Source organism: Miscanthus floridulus, chromosome 14 (assembly GCF_019320115.1).
Source record: "Miscanthus floridulus cultivar M001 chromosome 14, ASM1932011v1, whole genome shotgun sequence".
Taxonomy (NCBI): Eukaryota; Viridiplantae; Streptophyta; class Magnoliopsida; order Poales; family Poaceae; genus Miscanthus; species Miscanthus floridulus.
The window spans coordinates 73,218,231-73,236,797 of NC_089593.1; the positions used below are offsets into that span (position 1 = coordinate 73,218,231).

At 45.8% G+C, this 18,567-nt stretch overlaps 3 protein-coding genes across 4 annotated transcripts; all 3 read right to left on the minus strand.

The window, feature by feature from the left end:
- Positions 1 to 1,726: 1,726 nt before the first annotated feature.
- LOC136505991 (xyloglucan galactosyltransferase KATAMARI1 homolog) lies at positions 1,727 to 3,873 on the minus strand. Its single transcript, XM_066501114.1, has one exon. It carries the CDS (start codon positions 3,528 to 3,530, stop codon positions 1,761 to 1,763), a length of 1,770 nt encoding a protein of 589 aa, XP_066357211.1. The 5' UTR covers positions 3,531 to 3,873; the 3' UTR covers positions 1,727 to 1,760.
- Positions 3,874 to 4,464: 591 nt separating this feature from the next.
- On the minus strand, positions 4,465 to 6,449 carry LOC136502610 (factor of DNA methylation 1-like). 2 transcript variants are annotated; one of them, XM_066497861.1, is made up of 4 exons: positions 5,937 to 6,449; positions 5,740 to 5,831; positions 5,392 to 5,633; positions 4,465 to 4,656 (listed from the first exon to the last, which is right to left on the minus strand). In XM_066497861.1, exons 1-4 carry the CDS (start codon positions 6,007 to 6,009, stop codon positions 4,623 to 4,625), a joined length of 441 nt encoding a protein of 146 aa, XP_066353958.1. In that variant the 5' UTR covers positions 6,010 to 6,449; the 3' UTR covers positions 4,465 to 4,622. The 2 variants fall into 2 exon arrangements, with proteins under 2 accessions (XP_066353958.1, XP_066353959.1); XM_066497862.1 differs by having other exon boundaries at positions 5,387 to 5,633.
- A 5,709-nt stretch (positions 6,450 to 12,158) lies between these two features.
- Positions 12,159 to 13,723, minus strand: LOC136503743 (uncharacterized). The gene is made up of 5 exons (XM_066498727.1): positions 13,672 to 13,723; positions 13,240 to 13,574; positions 12,890 to 12,988; positions 12,620 to 12,736; positions 12,159 to 12,170 (listed from the first exon to the last, which is right to left on the minus strand). The coding sequence occupies exons 1-5, from the start codon at positions 13,721 to 13,723 to the stop codon at positions 12,159 to 12,161; spliced, it is 615 nt and encodes a 204-aa protein (XP_066354824.1).
- Between the last annotated feature and the right edge of the window lie 4,844 nt (positions 13,724 to 18,567).

Here is an 18,567-nt window from a genome sequence, read left to right on the forward strand (position 1 = left end):
TGGCTCTTCTTTTTCTTATGGTTAAGTTGAATCAAAATTTGTTGCTGGATGACATTTATAGTATGTTGCATTTTCAAAATGCACCCAGCTAGTTCCAGTTATCCGGCGATTTAAAATCTGCATTTTGTTCAGTATGTTTGGTCTGTGTTGCGCTGTATCACTTATGCTTCAGAATCATAATTGTTTATACGGTTCACTTTTTTTGTGCAACCATTTTTCATTTTCATCAATTGGTTATGATGCTTTAATAATGGTTGAAGCTACGAAGCTATATTTGAGTGACTTCGATTTTCAGTTTTGTGAACATTAACAGAATGTGATGTGGACTCTTTGGGAAGAAGAGTTTCAACATGTTACTATTATTTGTACTTTCTGTTGGAAGTTGCAAAGAGAGATCTACGAAAAGTTGAAAACTTTGTTTTTTTCTAGTTTATGGTGAAATCAGAGAAGCTTTGTCTATGGATAAATGGAAATGCTTCCTTCAGGGCGCCCGGATGGTCGGATGCTGTCTCCCTGGGCCTGCGCAGTGAACCGGCCCGACCGGCATGCTCCCCTACTCCCCCATCTTTGCGACCAATAACTTCCCCCAATCCACCCTTCACTGTGTTCACCGCGCTGTCCGCCCCTCCGCCTCCAGTCATGATGTCCACTTGGGCCCGTGCTGGGCAGCACAAAATCTAGGCAGCCATAGATCCCCTCCCATCCAAGCTTCTTGTTCCAGCCCTCACCCACCCTCTGCATCATCGTCGTTGCCGCGCCCTACCTCATCCACCGAAGCGACCCGCCGCGGCCTTCTCCAGCCGCGCGCCCCACTCCACCTCGCGGCCTTCTCCAGCGCGCGGTCCGCCTTCTCCACCGGAGCGACCCACCATGGTCTTTCTCCACCGGAGCGGCGAGCTCCGCATTGACGAGCCTCCGTTCGTCCAAGCAGTAAATAGATGCTACGCTGAAAGCGCATGTTGCAAGAGTATGCTTTAAGTGTTTCAGATGTTTCAGACGTATGTTGCAAGCGTTGTATATCGATGTTGCAAAAGTAGATCGGGATGTTGCACATGTTGTAATGGCTATACATGTATGTTTCAAGTGTATGTTCAAAATGTTTCATCTGTTCCAGACGTATGTTGCAAGTGTTTTATCTGGATGCTGTAAAATTAAATCTAGATGTTGCATATACATGTATGTTGCAAACATATGTTTTCAAGTGTTTTAGGTGTTTCATACGTATGTTTGCGAGTGTTTATCTGGATGTTGTATATGTTTGTTGTGGTTTTCAAGTGTTTTGGACGCTTGTTTCAAGTGTTTCATCTGTCTTTTTTTTGGGTATGTTGCAACTGTTGCAGCAGGATATTTCAAAAGTAGATCGGATGTTACATATGGAATGCATGTGGGAAGTGGCTGGCGGCGTGGATGACGTCCGGGGTGGCGCGAGCGATGTTCGGAGCAGCGTGGGTCCATTGCTGCGGCGCTCGCTCGCGAGCTCGACGCGCTAGGGGTGCTGGCTCGCTGTGCGGTACCGTCCGGACACTAGTGTCCCGGATTGGACGTCCGAGCGCTAGCAAGTCCAATGGATAAAAGGAAGTGATGGTTCTGTTTCTATCTAGGACTCCGTATGAGCTAAAACGAAAATGGTGACGGTCAACAGTAACTTGATGATGGTAAACAGTATACAGCGGGCCAAAGTAACTTCGTCTCTTTGCCTAGGTATGTGCAGTCCAAAAGCAAGAGCAGTGTGCATGAGCGATTGAGCGAGCAGCACAAGATCACCGCATGTCGAAGTAGCCATCCCATCGTCGCTGGTCGTCGTCGTCCTGCCGTGGAGGCAGCCCCCGCTTGATCCGGCTGACCCTCTTTATTAAGCCGTCGATCGCCACATCAAAGGCGTCCCTGAACTCCACGGAGGGAGCCCTCGGGTCCCTGTACACGATGCCGGGTATCATCCGGATCACCTGCTCCCTCATCGCCGCCACTTCTTCCCGGCCGAACCGCCGGAGCACGTCCTCCACGCGCACGGTGCCGTTGCGCACGCTGTCCCCCGGCACGAACACCGAGTACCTGGTGTGGTCGGCGGGCAGATGCCACCTGTACTGCGTGTAAGCTGAGCCCGGGTGGAAGAACACCGGCACGCAGCCGGCGAGCATGGCGTCGAACGCCGACCGCCGCGTGTACGAGTCCCCCGGCGGCTGCAGGCAGAAGGCCGCGCTCTTGAGATGGCGCATGACGTTGCCGGGGGCGTAGCAGTCCCTGCGCCTCCCGCGGCCGCACTGCAGCAGCCCGCACCGCCGGGACCACGCGCACTGGTCGATCACGCTGTCGCGCAGGGTGCCGCCGCCGCCCTCGCCGGGCCGCCGCGCGCCGACGAACGCGAACAGCCAGGGCCGCCGCGCGCGCCGGAGCGTCCGCTGCCAGGAGGCCACCTCGGCGGCGCGCGACGGGTGGAAGTAGGTCGGGTACGGCACGCCCACGTCGCCCACGTGCCACGGGCCGGACTCGAGCACGAGCGCCGTCATGTTCCTCGCCCCCGGGAGGAAGAGCAGGCGGCTGCCCCACTCGCCGCCGTCCTCGCGCCGGAAGTCCCACGCGATGCGGCCGCCGACGAGGAAGTGGTCCCGCCCGCCGTGCGCTGCCCACGCCGGCGACGACCGGAGCCAGCCCACGAGGTCCTCGGCGAGGGTGTCGCGCACGTCGTTGCTGAACCCCCACAGGTGCCGGCCCACGTCGAGCCCCGCGTAGTAGGGCACGTAGACCGCGGCGGCGCGGGAGGCGTCGGTGGTGAGGCAGCCGTACTGCCGCATCCGGTTGTGGAAGATGACCTCGAGGGTGAACTGGTTCGTGTCGTACCAGCCCGTGGGCGGGAGCACGCCGCCGGTGCGCGTCAGTCGCGGGCCCATGCCGGCGTTGGCGACGTGCCTGCACATGTCCGTCCACTCCGAGAGTGACCGGCAGTCGCGGAGCAGGTCGGCATTGAACCGGCTTGGCAGGTCCTGGACGTAGATGTACCGGCCGGCGCACCGGTCGCCCACGGCTGCCGGCTTCTTCTGCGCCCTCGCCAAACGTTGATGAGACGGCTCCGGTGGCGGTGGCGAAGCTGGAATCTCTGTTCTTGATTGCCGCACTGGCGGCGGCTGTGACGACGCGTCAAGGATCCGTTCACGCTCCGGCGGCAGCGGTTGCGAGGGTCGTGCTCCTGGTCGGCGTTCCGGAGGCGGCAGAGACGTGTCAATGGTCTCTTCGTTCTCCGGCGCCGGTGGCGGTGACAACGGTGGGGTTTCTGTTCTCGCTAGACTGTCCGGCGGCGGCGGTGACGCGTGTACGACATCTTCACGCTCGGGCACCGGCGGTGTGCCCCGTCGGTCCATCGCGGCAACGGTCTTCCCAACGCTCACGTGGAAACTCTGGCGGTGGCCCGCATCGAGCTCGGGCGTCGGAGGCGAGAAGACGAGGAGCATCCACACGACGCAGCACGCTGGGATGGTGAGCGGCAGGAGCCACCTGCCGGCCCGCAGCACCGCCGATGCTTGCACGCCCGCCATCGCGCGTGACCTCACCGTCGAGCCGCCGGAGAAGGTGCAGAACGAACGCTTACTACACGTTGCCGAACGTGGATCCGCGGCGGCCGCTCCAACTTCAATCCATGGCGCCGCTGGCTGCCGATCGCCACCAGCGCATCGCGCGATCGCCGCTGATACTGGATCGGCGACGCGGATCCGCCTCGATTCGTTTGCATTCTTGATGATTGTGATTCTGCCAGGGATGTTTCCATCTTCTCTATTTCCATCCACAGACGCTCCGGCGGCTTAATTTGCCACGGCGGTTAATTAGGCGCGTGGCCGGCACTGCTAATTATGGAATCTAATTGAATCTCGTGCATGCAATACAACTCGACAACTCGTGCTGTTTTCCCCTAAGATTATGCCTGATTGTGGTTTTGATTGTTTCTGAATCTGTTCATCATTCTTTGGTTTTGATTGTTTCCGAATCTGTTCATCATTCTTGTTGTTAGAAAACAGAGGTTTCCCAGCTTTACTTCAGTGTGAAACAAAGCAGTCCATCTGTTCATTCTGAATTTCAGAATCTGTCAAAAGCACTTCTTAGTTTCAACTACCAAAGTTCGGCTGCTGAGTCTTGTTTTTTAAAAGATCCCCCCCCCCCCCCCCCCCCCCCCCCCCCCTCCCCTCAAAAAAAAGATACAACAATTTGGAATGGACCATATCTGATGATACACACCTGGTGGCTTCAGAACCTGCTTGTGCAGCTGAATTCAAAGGGTGGAGTATTTTCGTAGTGCCACACAACAGCAGGAGCGCAGAACATGCAACACAGGCATTTTGGAACTGAATTAACATGCAACACAGGCATTTTGGAACTGAATGAATAATTCAGGCATGAGTTCGATATTGCTTCAATCTTCAGTCGTCAGTCATCAAACAAAAGTACAAAACGACAAGAGATTCAGACCCCGAAACATCAGAGTAAGTTCTAATAAGCGTCAGAGTAAGTTCTAATAAGCGTGGAGTTCATGTGAGTAACACACTAGTCATGCTGCTGCTAGTTATCATGACATATTTATATAGAACCAAAAGAAGCTCAGAACTTCATTCCCAGTTATTTGTTAAATCCTAGGGTTAATGAGCAGCAGCACACGAACTGCCATTCATCCTGCACATTAAGAGAGAAGCATGAGCTCAGATGCAGAAAAATGTACAGCATCATAACAGCACATGATTCTTGAAAATTTATTTTAAAATTAAATAAACTTTTTTTTCAGAGAAAATAGACTTAACGGTGGACCCAGGGGTTCTGCATCTTACAGAGAAGGAAACATGATTTTCTGCGTGACTCATTTTGCTTTGGACAAAGGAAAAGTTTCGGCTTCATACCTCTTAAAAAAAGAGGCATCAGCTCAAAAACTGCAACTCAAGATGCAACCAAGAAAATGTTCAACATTGTTGACTAATACGAAAACTAAAAGGCTATCCATGGGAGCTGTGCGACTCTTAAGAGTCTTAACAACCATGTGGCAGATAACATGTGACATTCAAATCATATAGATTCCAGTTCTGCCACTCCCTAGAATTATTTTCAATGATCCGAAAACTAGTCACACAAAAACTAGCATCTCTGCTGAATTGAATACCTAACATATATGTACTGAGTGTCAAACAAACTAAATTGCATATGAATCAATAAATCAAATGAAATTCCATCTTGATTCTAAAATGGTTGAGGACAAGCTAATGCTTGAGTCAGAAGCAGCCATACACTAACAAATGTCATTCCCATAATGAAAATATGTTAAGATTATTATTTATTAAGCCGTGAGTTCGTGACAATGCTCATACCAAATAATAGTTAGTAATATGTGCCCATATAATTCTTGACATTATACCTAACCTGCGAGACTTGCGGTGGCGGATGATGGTGAGTTGTTTCACTTGATCAAGAAGGTAGTCAATGCATTCTCCAAGAATAGCCTTCCTCCCTTCCTTGTAGTTCCAAAGATCACAGGCTAATGTCCCATCAAAGTCATACTCTTTCCTCTCCACCAGTGTATCTACAACAGACTTGTAGGGGCCTTCCCCCCATTCCCTCCTCAACTTTTGCAGCTTCTCATCATTAACACATATTACCTCATCCTAATCACAAAAAAGGTGGGTAAGTGTATCTTATAAGGATTGTCAACACATAACTACACAAGGTCACAAGCTACAAAGTAACAGATGCTATTGACAAATGACCTACCTGATAATCGCTGCCAACTGCACCTATCATGGAGGGCTTCCAGCTTGGGTCATCGAGCAGTTTCTCCCATGCGGAGTACAATTTAGAGGCTGCTGTTAAATTTCGTAGGACTCAATCGAGTCAAAATCCCAGTAATCAAAGATCCTAATACACGATCTATAGAGAGGCAGAGAGAAGGGGAGTGAGAGGTTGCAGACCATCGAAGGCCGTAGTGGTCGAAGCAGTCGGAGTGGTGGAAGCGCCGGTCGGGATCTCGTTCGCTGATGCCATCTGCACGCCGGCAGCGACGTTCGGTGGAGAGAGGAGTCGGTGCAGTGACGTCCTTGGCGGCGGCGTATGTGTCGGGGTGGCGTTGCCGGCGTCGGTGGTGCTTCCCGTCACTGGCAGCGCCCCTTTTCAAGATCGGGTTAGGGTTAGGATGTCGGTGGGGTGTCTGGCGGCGCGGTGAACCTTGTACTACGAGCCCCGGCCCCCACCTTTCCTTTATAGCGCTGTGCGACGGGGGCCCACCAACCATGTAGGGTTGGGCGCCCCCGATCAGGGCGCGAGAACAAGGCCCAAAGGCCGTTGGGCCTAATGGCGTGGGAGATCAATCCAACATTCTCCCCCTTGATCTCTCATCACTTTCTTCGTTCTTTAATTCTTACTCAAACTTTCGATTCATATTTTTCTTGCTTCCATCCTATTTCATCACAGATTAGTGCATAGAACTGTCCCATCGTCACAGCAATTAGTGCTGTTAGACTAACAGCCACAATACACTTCTCCGTTTTGAAATGTAAACTTTCTTTGGGCCCTTCGTATGTTCAGGAATCATAGGCTTTCCCTTAAACCCATGCCGGCTACGTGTTCTCTGAACACGTTGGGTGGTAAGCCCTTTGTGAGCGGATCCGCGAGCATTTTCTCTGTACTTATATGCTCAAGATTTATTATATGATCCCGAACTTTATCTTTCACAACATATTACTTTATGTCAATGTGTTTGGCAGCACCACTTGACCTATTGTTGTGAGCATACTGTACCGCTGGATTGTTATCACAATACAATCTCAGTGGTTCATTTATATTATCAATCACTTTCAATCCAGGTATGAATTTCTTCAGCCAATTCACCTGCCCCGTTGCCTCATAGCATGCTACAAACTCGGCATACATTGTCGAGGATACAGTTACGGTTTGTTTGGAGCTTTTCCACGATATAGCCCCTCCTACGAGAGTAAATATATATCCTGACGTCGATTTTCTTTCTTCTCCCGCATAATCAGAATCTGAATACCCCTCTATCTGCAGGGAATCAGATCTTCTATACGTAAGCATGAGGCCTTTCGTACCCTGCAAATAACGCAGGACTTTCTTTACTAAATTCTAATGTTCAATTCCTGGATTCTTTTGATATCTGCCAAGTAACCCGGTAACAAAAGCTAGGTCAGGGCGTGTACACACTTGAGCATATTATAAACTTTCAACAGCTGAAGCATACGGTACCGCTTTCATTCGGTCAATTTTATATTGGTTCTTGGGACACTGATGTTCCCTAAATCTATCGCCCTTGACTATAGGAGCAGGTAAAAGACTGCACGCATGCATACTAAATTTTTTCAGGACCTTTTTTATGTATATCTTTTGCGATAATCCTAGAACCCCTTTTCTCCTGTCTCGGTGAATCTCTACTCCCAAAACGAATGAGGCCTCACCGAGATCTTTCATATCAAAGTTTGAGGACAAGAATTTCTTCATTTCCATTAGTAGATTGATATCACTACTAGCAAGTAAGATATCATCCACATACAAAATTAGGAATATGTACTTTCCATTCTTGAACTTTGCATAAACGCAATTGTCCTCAATATTTTCTTTAAACCCAAAACCTTTTATCGTTCTATCAAACTTCAAATACCACTGTCTTGAAGCTTGCTTCAATCCGTAGATTGATTTCTTCAGGCGGCATCCTATATTTTCCTTTCCTTTTACGACAAAACCTTTCGGTTGTGCCATATAAACATTTTCTTCTAAATCCCCGTTTATGAAAGCCGTCTTTACATCTATTTGATGTAACTCCAAATCATAGTGGGCCACAAGTGCCATTATAATTCTGAAGGAATCTTTACATGAGACTGGAGAAAACGTCTCATTGTAATCAATCCTTTCTCTTTGCGTGGAGCCTTTCGCCATAAGTCGCACTTTAAATCTTTCTATATTCCCTTTGGAGTCATATTTCGTTTTGTAGACCCATTTATAGCCTACTGTTTTGGCTACTTTAGAAATATTTTATAAGTCCCAAACTTTATTGGTACTCATTGATTTCAATTCATCTTCCATGGCCTTAAGCCACTTTGATGAGTGGTCGCTTCTCATGGCTTCTTCAAATGAGGTGGGATCATCCTCCATCTGACATTCTTCTGTTTCATAAACTTCATAGTCATCAGTAATAGGTGATCTTCTTATTCTTTGAGACCTTCTAGGTGCCTCCGGTACTTGTTCCACATTGGGCTGTTGTTGTTCTTCCTCATGTGCAACATTTGGTTCTATAGGTTTCTCAAGGATAGGTTCTTCAAGGACAGGTTCCTCATGTTCATTCATTATCGTCACGGGAGAACTTGTAATAGGTGTTGGCACTACAGTGTCCTGCACTGTCGGTGCAACAGCAGCGGGTAGCGTGAAGAATGGTTCTTCAACCATCGAAGTGGGTACATGTACCCACTTTTCCTGTAGGCTTATTTCTCGTGCTACCATTCTCCTCCTGATCATGTTATCCTCCAAGAACACAGCATGTCTTGTTTCTACAATCTTCGTATGTCTGTCAGGACAATAGAAGCGATATCCTTTCGATCTTTCTGGATAGCCAATAAAATGGCAGCTGACTGTCTTGGAGTCTAACTTTCCTATATTCGGGTTGAAAACTTTTACCTCAGCTGGACAGCCCCATACACGCAAATGGTTGAGTGAGGGTTCCCTTCCTGTCCACAATTCATATGGTGTTTTAGGCACTGACTTGCTTGGTACACGATTAAGTATGTGAATGGCGGTTTTCAGCGCCTCCATCCATAAACTAATCGGTAATGTGGAGTAACTTATCATGCTTCTTACCATATACATTAAGGTACAGTTACGTCTTTCAGCTACTCCATTCTGCTGAGGCTCCCCCGGTGTGGAGTACTGAGCAACTATGCCATTTTCCTGTAGGAACTTTGCAAACGGTCCAGGAATTTGGCCATATGGCGTATGTTGCCCATAGTACTCTCCACCTCGGTCTGATCGTACTATCTTGATTTTCTTATTGTGCTGATTTTCAACCTCAGCTTTAAATATCTTGAATTTATCCAACGCTTCCGATCTTTCTTTAATTGGATAAATATTGCCATAACGAGAGTAGTCGTCTGTGAATGTTATAAACGAATCATAACCATCCACACTTTTCACAGTAAAAGGACCACATATGTCTGTGTGGATTATTTCTAAAATTCCTGTGCTTCGTTTGACATCTTTCTTAATTTTCTTAACATACTTTCCTTTGATGCAATCAATACATTGTTCTAAATCTAAAAATTCTAAGTGCAGGAGAATTGATTCCTTAACCAATCGTTCTATTCTCCCCCTCGAAATATGGCGCAAGCGACAATGCCATAATTTCGAAGAGACATTATCAATTCTCTTCCGCTTCTTAGTTACATTCGCAGATGGGGAATCATTCACATTCTCATCGCATGCATTGTTCGTATTCTCAGCAAGAGATAATAAATAAAGCTTGTCTTGTCGGAAGACAAGACCAACACATTTATTATTAACCAGTATCTTACACTTGCCACCACCAAAGTGGCAATCAATTCCATCATCATCAAGTTTCGAAACGCTTATCAAATTTCTACGCAAAGAGAGAACATAAAGTACTTCTTTAAGTCTAAATACAAAACCATTATTCAATTCTAAAGAAAAAACTCCAATGGCTTCAACATTGGCTTGCGCTCCATTTGCAACTTTAATCGTTCTTTCTCCTCTTCGCAAGGTTCTCGTCCCACTTAACCCCTGTAAAGAATTTGCAACATGAGTAGTTGCTCCTGAATCAACCCACCAAGTGGATTTATCATAACATAAATACAGGGATTCATCTACAAATGTAATAAATTCATCATCTTTCTTTAGCAGAGATTTCAGGAAGTCTGGACAATCCCTCTTGTAGTGTCCCTTCTTGAAGCAGTGCTTGCACTGATCTTTTTTAGCTCCACCATATTGCTGATTCTCAGAATCCTGAGGTTTCTTTCCCTGTGAATTGGAGGAAGAGGCCTTATCCCACTTAGGTTTCCCTTGTGGTTTAGAATTCTTGCCATTAAAGTTCTTTCTTTTGTTATCCTTCACAAAATGAGCGAATTCACCCTGTGAGGACTTTATCCTCTCCTCTTCTTGAGCACACATTGAGATGAGTCTTTCTATGTCCCATCTTTCAGGCTGCATATTGTAGTTCCCAATGAAAGTGTCATATTCTTTTGGCAAAGAAGCAAAAGTCAAATGAATCAAGAAATCATCCTCCTTCAAATTCATTTCCTTTAGCTTAGATGACGTAGTGTTCATCTTCAAAATGTGTTCTCTTATGCTACCACCAGTGAATTTCTCATTCACAAGTTTCTTAATCAGTGAACTTGCTGTGGCCTTGGTAGACCCAGTAAACTGACTCTTGATTTTCTCAAGATATTCTGTAGCAGTAGCACACTCAGGGATTGAGCCCCTTATATGTTCTTCTATGGTGGCCTTGGCCACCAACAGGCACTTGCAGTTGGAGAGAGTCCATTGCCTATGTTGAAGGTCATATTTCATTCTTATTTCAGCATGATCACGCTTTTGAGCAGCGAAATCTGCGTCAGATTCATTTTCACCTCTCACTGGGTCCTCTGGTTCAGTAGGACACGGTGAGGTGATGGCAAAATCGACCTATCCCAACGCAAGTTCCAATTCATACTTCTCCCGCCACACACGGTGATTGGTCCCGTTGAGTGTCGGGATGTTGGCAATGTTCATAATGCATTTGCCTCCTGAAACCACACCAGAGTAAGTAAGAAACATTTATATATAAAATTTCATGCTTTAACTCAACGTTGGTCAAATTAAAACTTATAATTCATTCATGCAAAACATTTTACATCACCGTTGGGCAGAAGTAAAATTATTGCATAATTTCTCATGGATCAAAATTATAATATTGTTATTAACAACATTGGTCAGAAAATAACATCATAATCTCATCAAAATTATCAGAAATTCATCACTTCTCTTAAAATTAAATTATCCCGTTGGTTCAAATTTAATCAAAGAGAACAATAATTATCATGCACAGCGGAAACATTAATAATCTTTTCATATTATTATTTTTCCAGAAGCACTAAGTACTTTACTGTTTTCTGGCAAAATATCGTTAGATAAAATTTGCACAGAAAAAAAAATTGTATCAAAATCATTCAAATTCATCAAAAAATATGCATTAAAATTGCTCCTGGAAAATAATAACAAAAGATTTTCTTTTCACTTCAGCCCAGCTCGCCCATGCGCGCGGCCCAAGACGGCAAAAACCAGCTCGGCCCAGCTCTCCGCGCGCGCGCAGGCCGCACCCAGGCTGCAACCTGGGCCTGGGCCGGCAAAGTCGCGCTGCCGCGCGCGCCCGCCTGGGCTAGCCGGCGGTCCAGTCGTGCTCCACCGTCGGATCGAATCGGATGGCCGAGCGTTCGTTTCGGCCGGTCAAAAACATCGCCGCGGCCGGTGCCCCGGAACCCTAGCTGATTCGCCCCCTGCCCTTTCTCTCTCTTCGCTCTCTCTTCTCAGCCGCAACGATGACAGCAGCCACCGAGCAGCCGCGAGCGAGGACGGCAGAGCGGGCAGCCATGGCGCCGTCGCTGCCCCCCTCGTCAGCGCGCGTGCTCCCCAACGGGTGAGCACGCCGCCGTCGAGCGGCCTGGCCACGGTGCCCTCTTGGTCGAGCCCGGCGAGCAGCTGCCCTCGGCTCGGCCCTTCTTCTCCCGCGCTGGCGAAGGGCCATCCCGACGCACGACGAGGTAGTTTTCTTCTCCCTTCGGATTCGTTTTCTATCTTCTTTCTTTTGTTTCGTTCATCCGAATGGGAAACTAGGGTTAGGATTAGGGTTCCGACCCTTCTTTTCTTTCTTCTTCCCCTTCTTTCCCCTTTCCCCTTCTTCTTTTGATGTGGGGAATTAGGGTTAGGTCTTAGGGTTCGGCCAAATCCGAATTAGATCTGTTTTGTTCTTGGGTTAGGGTTCGGCTTCGTGAGCTGAGGGACCTATCTCTTCTCTGATCCGAATGGATCTGTTCTCTTTTCTTCTTTTACCCGGTTAGGGATACATAGAGGCCACCTGGCTCTGATGCCATTGTTAAATTTGGTAGGACTCAATCGAGTCAAAATCCCAGTAATCAAAGATCCTAATACACGATCTACAGAGAGGTAGAGAGAAGGGGAGTGAGAGGTTGCAGACCATCAAAGGCCGTAGTGGTCGAAGCAGTCGGAGTGGTGGAAGCGCCGGTCGGGATCTTGTTCGCTGATGCCATCTGCACGCCGGCAGCGACGTTCGGTGGAGAGAGGAGTCGGTGCAGTGACGTCCTTGGCGGCGGCGTATGCGTCGGGGTGGCGTTGCCGGCGTCGGTGGTGCTTCTCGTCGCTGGCAGCGCCCCTTCTCAAGATCGGGTTAGGGTTAGGATGTCGGTGGGGTGTCTGGCGGCGCGGTGAACCTCGTACTACGAGCCCCGGCCCCCACCTTTCCTTTATAGCGCTGTGCGACGGGGGTCCACCAACCATGTAGGGTTGGACGCCCCCGATCAGAGCGCGAGAACAAGGCCCAAAGGCCGTTGGGCCTAATGGCGTGGGAGATCAATCCAACAGCTACCACTTCAGCTTCTTTAGGAGGCAGCTTTGCAGCGCAAGCAGCTTGGAATGCCTTCTGATTTAATTTCCCAATTTCTTTCACCCCAAGATTACATGGACCCGCAAGTTCCATGAATCCCTAACATACAGAAACCATATATCAATGTATCATCAGTTCATCTGGTCATGGACACGACTAATATTAGCTATGAGCTATTAGTTAGCTAACTATTAGCAGTTAATGGATCCAATCAGGGTCTTAGTAATGCAAGTCAATAGACCATGGGCAAACCTTGATAAGTTTTTCTCTCAGCACCTCCAAGTTATCATCCTTGCTTGCGCAATGGCCACCGAACTTCCGTTTCTTCTGCTGCATGGATCTTGTCTGCCGCTGCTTTCACAATGAAACTTTATAAGCACAATTTAACCCAACAAGAAAAGAAGAAAAGTTTGAACAGAAATGTACTGTGCTACAATGACTGAAAAGTGTGGCGTCAGAATGAGCACTATGCTAAAGAGAAGAAATTCATGTTGCTTGCAAAGGTTCCTTGCTTCTGCTGAAACAAAGATTTGCGAGACAAAATTGCTTATACACTAGACTAGTGTGCTAGTGAGACAGACAGACATTTTATAGAATTTTACCCTGGTGGTCTGAACTTGGCTGGGACCAGGATCAGCTGCATTGCCATCCAGCTGTTCAGCCTGATAGTTCCTGGTTTCCATCTCCTGAAGCTTCAGCCTCAAAGCCTTGAGCTCCTCGTTCTTCTCATCCAACTCGTGATTCCTTTGTGCAAGCTGCTGCCTCGCCGTCGCGAGCTCCTCTTCTTTTTCATCTAGTTGTTGGTTCCTTTGTGCAAGCTTCTCCCTCGCCGCCCTGAGCTCCCCTGTCGCCGCTGCTGTCAGAACCTCCAGGTGGTGCCAAGGCGACACCCCCGTGGCGCTCCCGCTCCACCTTCTTCTTCTCCTCGGCAAGGTCTCTGATCAAGCGCTTAATCTCCATGTACTCAAGCGCAACGTCCTTGTGGAAGTAGATCTTGGAGTCCACCTTGGATGTAATCAGCTTCATGCGCTCACCCATGTCGTCGAACACATCGCCTGCGTCGTCGTCTCTCGCACTATTCTCCATGCTGTTCATCTTTTTTTTGTCTCTTTTTTGTTTCTTGAGCCCCCCTGCTTTCCTTTGTTTTGCTTTGCTTTGTACTGTTTTTTCCCTTCTACAAACAAACAGATTCTGTGAGCCAAATCTCATGCGATTTGGTAGTTTAGATGTCACTAAATGAACCAAGAGTATGCTATAGTAAGTTCAGCGAACAATAGTCATATGGTACACCTTCACTTTAGACCATTCAGAATTTCAAAAAAAAAAAAGGTCCTGGGTTCGAGTCGCGATCTCCTCGCATTGCACAGGCGAGGATAAGGCTTGCCACTAACACCCTTCCCAGACCCCGTATAAAGCGGGAGCTCTCTGCACTAGGTACACCCTTTTTTATTTTGTTCATCGGAGCCTCAGCCATTCTGAATGCCCTTCATTTGTTCGCTTTGGGTTCAGTGAGGGATTCGCACTATTCAATATCTTCACTTGCAGATTACAGCTACAGATTGGTTTATGTGATGCTAAATGCCCTTACTCACCTACCCGATTATTTCCTCTGCAGGTCGACTGGAGGACTGCTGATAGTTGGCTGGGGGTGTAGGCAACGAATTGGTCGCTGCTAGTTCCTGTTGCCCCTCTTCTAAGGTGAGGTTTTGCTACAACGCCATGCCCAGATTGATTGCCATTTTTGCTGGATTGCATTTTGTTTGTGCTAGAATCTTGGTGTTGATTGCCTTTGTAATCACTAGGTAAACACATGTTAGAACTCTAGGCTTTGTTTAGATTGCAAATTTTTGCAATCTAGACACTGTAGCACGTTTCGTTTGTATTTGACAAACTTTGTCCGATCATGGACTAACTATGCTCAAAAGATTCATCTCGTGATTTACAACCAAACTGTGCAATTAGTTATTTTTTTTACCTATATTTAATGCTCCATGCATACGTCCAAAAATTGATGTGATGGAGAGAGAGTGAAAAAACTTGAAAAAACAAGACCCTAGAAACCCTTCGCATCCTACAATTGTTCAGGCCAGTAGTGCTCATGTCATAGTTACCTTCTCTGAACATCATGTGACCTTGGTTTTTCTCCCTACATTTCCACAAGTGGATTAATAAGATAGAAAAGCATACAATGTCTTGTCCCTATCTGTTTGCTGCAATGAGATGTGCGTGCTCAAATCTTAAAAAATTGGGAAGTAATCTAATAAACATGCCAGCCTAACTAGATTATGTACCTATATCTAGCCCAGGTGAAATTGAAGGTGTTCTTTTTTTTTTGGCAATACAAATCAACAAGATCAGATCAAATCATGTGCAGAAGATCAGAGAAAGAGATAGAACTGCAATGAAAGGGGGGAGACAAGATTTTTTTATATATTTTTCACCAAAGACGAACTGTAGAAAGTAAATAACTGGAGCCTTGTTCCAAAAAGTTTTTTCAAAAAATATTACGGTATTCATCTCATCGAATCTTGCGATACATAGAGCATTAAATATAGACAAAAAAAAAAACTAATTGCACAGTTTGATTAAAAATCGCGAGACCAACGTTTTGAGCCTAATTAGTCCATGATTGAATACTAATTGTCAAATAAAAACAAAAGTGCTACAGTAGTCAAATTTCCAAATTTCGCCAACTAAACACAGCCCGGGGAAAAGTTTGAATCACAGCATTGGGGAAGATCTGCGCTCTCAAGAAATGGTTACCTTTGACTGATTGAAACAAAAACATCCAAGAACCACAGCATTGCGGAAGATCTGCGCTCTCAAGAAAATGGCTACCACCCGAGTGGGCGGCGAGGATCCGGGAGCTGGAGCTCCGGGTGCAGCCGCTTGCCGCCCACAAGTACCACCGCCACCGGTAGTCAGTACTCACTACTCAGTATACAGAAGGAAAATGAAGCTAACCCCAGTGAGAGAGTGAGTGAGCAGGGGCTGCTCTGCTTTCCCAGTGAGCACCTTCCAGTTGTAGCCAAAACTGGCTCAACCTTTTAACAGGCGTAGGGCCCACGCGTCATAGAGCTAGGAGTAGGAGATTGAGCTACCGAAGAGGTAGCTGGTGGCCCAATTTCCGGATGCTGCAGGAGTGAGTGTGTGAGTACCGAGGAAGAAAGTGCATGAGAGGTGGGATACGAAAAGAAAAATAAATGAACTGATAGGATTAAATGAGTTGTGAATGGTTATAATATAATATTCTTTATTCTTGTCCTATCCTCATCTCCATCAAACATGCTGTAAGGGTAAAAGTGGTGAAGTAAATTTATGACCAACCGAGTCCTAGTCATGCACAAAAGTTTTTAGTTACTTCATTGGTAAAAAAGAACATGTTATAGTTAATATTTGATCGAACCTTCAAACTAAAAATATCAATAACAAGTCATAAGTGCTGATTTCATTTCTTTTAAAAATACTTGTAAAATCTCATAAATTTGAAAGATTTTTAATAAAATATTCTACAAATAACCAGTGCTTAAAATATACATAAAAAACCGTGCAAATCGAAATGCAATAAAAAATTTTTGACCGAAGGTGTATTCTTCGAATCAACCACCACTACATTACAACTGATACTCAATAAATTATACAGAGCAACATTCATAACTCAATAAATTATACAGAGCAACATTCATAGTGATGTATCATAGCAAGAAACCTGCCGTTCAACAGTTGAAAAGTGGATTCACTGTCACCATAGACAAATCTATGTACATTCCATTAACTAATTTACCCATCGTATGTATTTTGAATTAGATGATTACATGAATAACTTAGGAGTTGTTTGGTTCAGTGGCTTCGCAGGTAACCCCATCACAGCGTCAACTAGTTACATTACTTTCAGTTTGTTTAATGTTCAACGTAACCTGATGCCGGGGCAACAAAAGCGCGCCTTCACAAACCTGTTCCCGCTTGATTTGGACGGTTAAGGATTCCAGCAACGAACGGTTGCTCAACCAAACAAAATAAGGTAGGACATGTTGCATTCTCATTACCGTCCTTTATCCATTCAATTTTTACTTTTTTAACCAAATGGAGTCTTACTTGAAAACGTAATTTCTTCACGCAACCTATTGTTCAATAATTTGTTTTAGTATATAGTTTTTTCCCTTTGGTTGCAACTAATCACGTCATATGCACCGGAATGCACGAGAGAGGTCCGAAATTGTGCGCTGAAAGGCCTGCACTGGTTTTGTCCAGCGCACACCGGAGCTGTGCACCGGACTGCCTGTAAACAGATAGTTTTTGAACTAGTCATTGGAGCCTCACTGGACCTATCCAGTGTGAAGACTAGGGGGCACTGGACATATCCGGCGTATATGTTTTTTTTTCTAAGTGGATGAGCAACAGCTAGTTTTTTAGATTGGCCCTATATATACCCCACCATCTCAGGCATGGAGGCTCTCTTGGCATTTTGAAGTTTCACGTACACTTATTGGTGTTCAAGAGAGAGGTTGAGGCTAGTGGAGATTTGGATTCACTAATTCAAGATTAAGGACTCCATTGGTGTTTAGGGAGTAGCAAGTATACATCCACTCTTCTCATTAGTCTTGGTTAGGTCGATCAAAAGAGAGTTTGTATTTGGTACTCTTGGTGATCAGATTCGCCTAGACGGCTCGGTGGCAATCGATGTCTTGGTGATCTCCCAGAGGAGCTTGTGGGACGCCCAAGATGGTGTAATAAACGGCTGTGGGTGATTCACCATGCCAGAGTGGCAAAGAATTAACCCATAGAGAGCACTTGGTCCTTGCGTGGATCAAGGGGAGCAATGCAATACCCTTGTGCAAGTGCTCCAATAAGGACTAGTGGAGAGTGTCGACTCTCCAATAACTCGGGAAAACATCGATGTGTTCCTAACCCTTCTCTTCTACATTTGTGTAATTTACACTCATGTGTTTACATTTCTACAGTGTCATGCTAGACTAGGGTTGAAACTAGGATGTAAAATTTTGTGCGATAGGCTAGAAACACGGTTTGGACATGAGGATGAAATGGGCTAAGTGGTAGATTTAAATTTTGCGAGAATTTTAGATTAGCCCAATTCAACCTCCTCTTTTCAGCATCTTGATCCTTTTAGGTAGATAATAGAGAGACAAGTATAACCTTTTTTTTTGCGCTTGTCCCTTACCACATGTTTCATTAACAGAAAAAGAATTACATGACGCTACTACGAGAGGGCTCTCATAGTGCTGATTATAACCATCGAGCAAGTGGTAAGTGACCTAGAACGAATCAGGGTCTGCAAGGCCTACCGCAACTTCATTGGGGGAAATGAAGGGATGTCGCTCCCATCCGGCAAAAAGCAAGAGGATAGGACCCTCAACCCCAAAAACATAACAAGTATAACCGTATTTTTTGGTTAACTTTTGTGCAATGGTGGTGGTGGATAATTCTTTAGTAATGGTATACGCGTAGGTAATAGAGAAACATGTCTGAAAGAGTATTTTTCTTTTAATTTTTTGTGAATGATGGTATTCAGCAGTATATCAACATGTAGAGGGTACGCTAGTTTTTTTTCTTCTATATGAGGTCTTATCTTCTTTTACTTTTTTCTATGTTTATATGTTAGCTTTACTACATCGAACAGTCACTTCAATTTTTCTGCCTAAGCCTAACCCCTTAACAAAACTTTGGTTTAATTTACTTCCCTAAACTATTTCAACTGGTCCAATCTACCCATGTAAAGTTTTCCTTTTTCTCATCATATAGCTTGAATTTTTTGGGGTTGATAGATTACATAATTGATTATATGATAAAAATATATTAACAATTGTTATCATTATTTTCATGGGTTAGGAGCAAAATAGTATGAAAAATTCTTAAGATATTTATTTAACATAGAAGATCATGTCCTCTACCATCCATTATTTTGGACATAA

What these genes read in the sequence shown, in the direction of transcription:
- LOC136505991 (XM_066501114.1), bottom strand. Translation starts at nt 3,530, where the DNA reads ATGGCGGGCGTGCAAGCATCGGCGGTGCTGCGGGCCGGCAGGTGGCTC.
- LOC136503743 (XM_066498727.1), bottom strand. Translation starts at nt 13,723, where the DNA reads ATGGAGAATAGTGCGAGAGACGACGACGCAGGCGATGTGTTCGACGAC. An exon ending in CGATGTGTTCGACGACATGG is followed by an intron (nt 13,575 to 13,671) that starts GTGAGCGCATGA and finishes GCGCTTGATCAG; the next exon opens with AGACCTTGCCGAGGAGAAGA. An exon ending in GCCAAGTTCAGACCACCAGG is followed by an intron (nt 12,989 to 13,239) that starts GTAAAATTCTAT and finishes TTGTGAAAGCAG; the next exon opens with CGGCAGACAAGATCCATGCA.
- LOC136502610 (XM_066497861.1), bottom strand. Translation starts at nt 6,009, where the DNA reads ATGGCATCAGCGAACGAGATCCCGACCGGCGCTTCCACCACTCCGACT. An exon ending in GACCACTACGGCCTTCGATG is followed by an intron (nt 5,832 to 5,936) that starts GTCTGCAACCTC and finishes GAAATTTAACAG; the next exon opens with CAGCCTCTAAATTGTACTCC. An exon ending in CAGTTGGCAGCGATTATCAG is followed by an intron (nt 5,634 to 5,739) that starts GTAGGTCATTTG and finishes TTTTGTGATTAG; the next exon opens with GATGAGGTAATATGTGTTAA.